Consider the following 1,870-nt stretch of genomic DNA (forward strand, 5'->3'; position numbering starts at 1 on the left):
GGCAGGCGCTGGAGGCAGGCCCAGGCCAGGGCACAGGACTTCAGCAGGCGAGCCTGGGCAGGCCCTCGAGGTGGGGGATGCCCGGACACACTCGGGCCTTTGTGAGACCCAGGGGGGCCAGGAGGGGGGAGCTATGCCTCCTAACCTGGGCTGTGGGCACTGCTGTCCCCATTGCCAAGATGCAGGTGCTGAGCCCTGGCCTCAGGGGATGCCCCGCCCCTGAGGTACCCTCTCCCTCACGTTCTCTCTGGGGGGAGAAACAGGTTGTGGCCGGTTCTTCAGGGGCTCTTCCACTGCCAACCCCCCCCCCAACTTCCTCCCAGCTGTGCCCTCCTGGGACAGTTTCCCTCCCCCCAACTCTTCCCTTTACTGCCCTCCCCCCACAAAAAGCCCAGAGCAGGCTCATTTTCAGATTATTAAAAATTTTATTTTTAATTTTTTTATTGTAAATAACTTTTCATGAAAAAGGTTAAATTGCCCTCGCAGGGTGGGAGTGTGGGTGCAGGACACAGCTGGGGGCGCCCTATGGGGAAGGCACCCCTCCACTCCTTCCCCTGGGGTCAGTGAGTTGGGTATCCCTCTCGAAGTCTGAGCTATGGCTAGGTGCTCTACATTAGTCTGTCCCTTCCTCGGCGTGGCTGCCTGTCCGAGCCCTGCGGAAGCCCCCAGCGTCCTACTGCTATTGCTGAGTCTCAGCCCCAAGTGGGGTGCAAAGATTAGAGCTTACAAACTTGGTCTGACCCCTAAGGATGGGCCAAGTGAAGACCCCAGGGGACTCCTGGTCCCCCCCTGCCTGCCCAGGCATTTGTCTCCTCTGCCTGCCCAGCCCCCACGCCTGTCCTCTGCCCACCTCCCCACCCACGGCCCCCCTCCCCTACCCCAGGGAAACTTTTGCTGGGAGAGGCCTCCAGGGGGTTAATTTGCTGTCACCTAATTAGCATCTGGTGTACCTGGGAACTTTCTCTAGATAGAGACCTGGGGGGGGGGCATCGAGGAGGGGGTTCTCTGGGGAAGGTGGCCCAGTGCTGTTCTTCCCGGCTGGCCACCCCTCCACCCCCTATCACCTTCGTTTGCTCGGGCAGCGGGCAGCACAGGGTCCTGTGGCCAGTCCCTGAGGGGAGGGACGAAACACTGTATGTGGGGGGCTGGGAGCCTCCTGTTCTCAGCCTCCTGGCTTGAATTTGATGGTGAGGCCTCTTGGGGCCTGCCTCAGGAGACCTGGCACAGCCCCTGCCTGCATGGAGGGGTGTCCAAGGGTCTGTGTTGGGGGGGGCAGTTCTGGGCCCTGGTGGGCACTGTCCGGAGGTGGACGGAGCCTGGCCTCTTACAAGAAGGCACCGACGCTGGTCCAGTCCTGCAGCTCAGTGGCCAGGCTGGCTTCCCCGGCCTCAAAGAGGGGCTCGGGGGGCAGGCAGCCACTGCCGCCCTCGTCCCAGGGGTGCTGCAGGAAGGAGGCGGCCAGGAAGGTCTCATCAAAGTCCAGGCTGTCGGCAGCCTGCTCCACTAGGGGTCCCCAGGTGGTGGGGCAGTCGATGTGGTGGCCGTGGACGGTGAGGTCCACGTCGCCGTGGGAGGCGGGGCTCAGCGGCGGGCTCAGCTCCAGGCCGTCCAGTGAGCCCAGCTCCCCGCCCAGCGGGCCTGCGTCGAAGATGGCCTCCCAGTCAAAGTTACCTTTGAGAGGCTCCAGCTCGCCCTGCTCCTCCTGGCTCAGCAGTGGGGTGCTGGGCGCCCGGGGGACCTTGGCCACCCGCTTGGGCAGTGGTTGCTTGCGCTTGTGCCCAGGCCTGCTGTCGCCCCCCGCCCAGCCCACCTCCCCAGTGGCCTCCTCAAACTCTTGAAGCAGCTGCTGGGCCTCACTGCTGACGGTCAG

The 1,870-nt window shown here is 63.7% G+C and overlaps 1 protein-coding gene across 1 annotated transcript in view; it reads right to left on the minus strand.

The window, feature by feature from the left end:
• Positions 1-985: 985 nt before the first annotated feature.
• Positions 986-1,870, minus strand: part of FOXJ1 (forkhead box J1) — a 3,415-nt gene continuing 2,530 nt past the window's right edge. Inside the window, exon 3 of the mRNA XM_045299504.1 lies at positions 986-1,859. Within this exon, the coding sequence (XP_045155439.1) occupies positions 1,325-1,859 (535 nt within the window). The 3' untranslated portion in view covers positions 986-1,324. The remainder of the gene's footprint in view (positions 1,860-1,870) is intronic.

Source organism: Echinops telfairi, unplaced genomic scaffold (assembly GCF_000313985.2).
Source record: "Echinops telfairi isolate 266 unplaced genomic scaffold, ASM31398v2 ScPeMD7_7458;HRSCAF=8496, whole genome shotgun sequence".
In the NCBI taxonomy this organism is placed as follows: domain Eukaryota; kingdom Metazoa; phylum Chordata; class Mammalia; order Afrosoricida; family Tenrecidae; genus Echinops; species Echinops telfairi.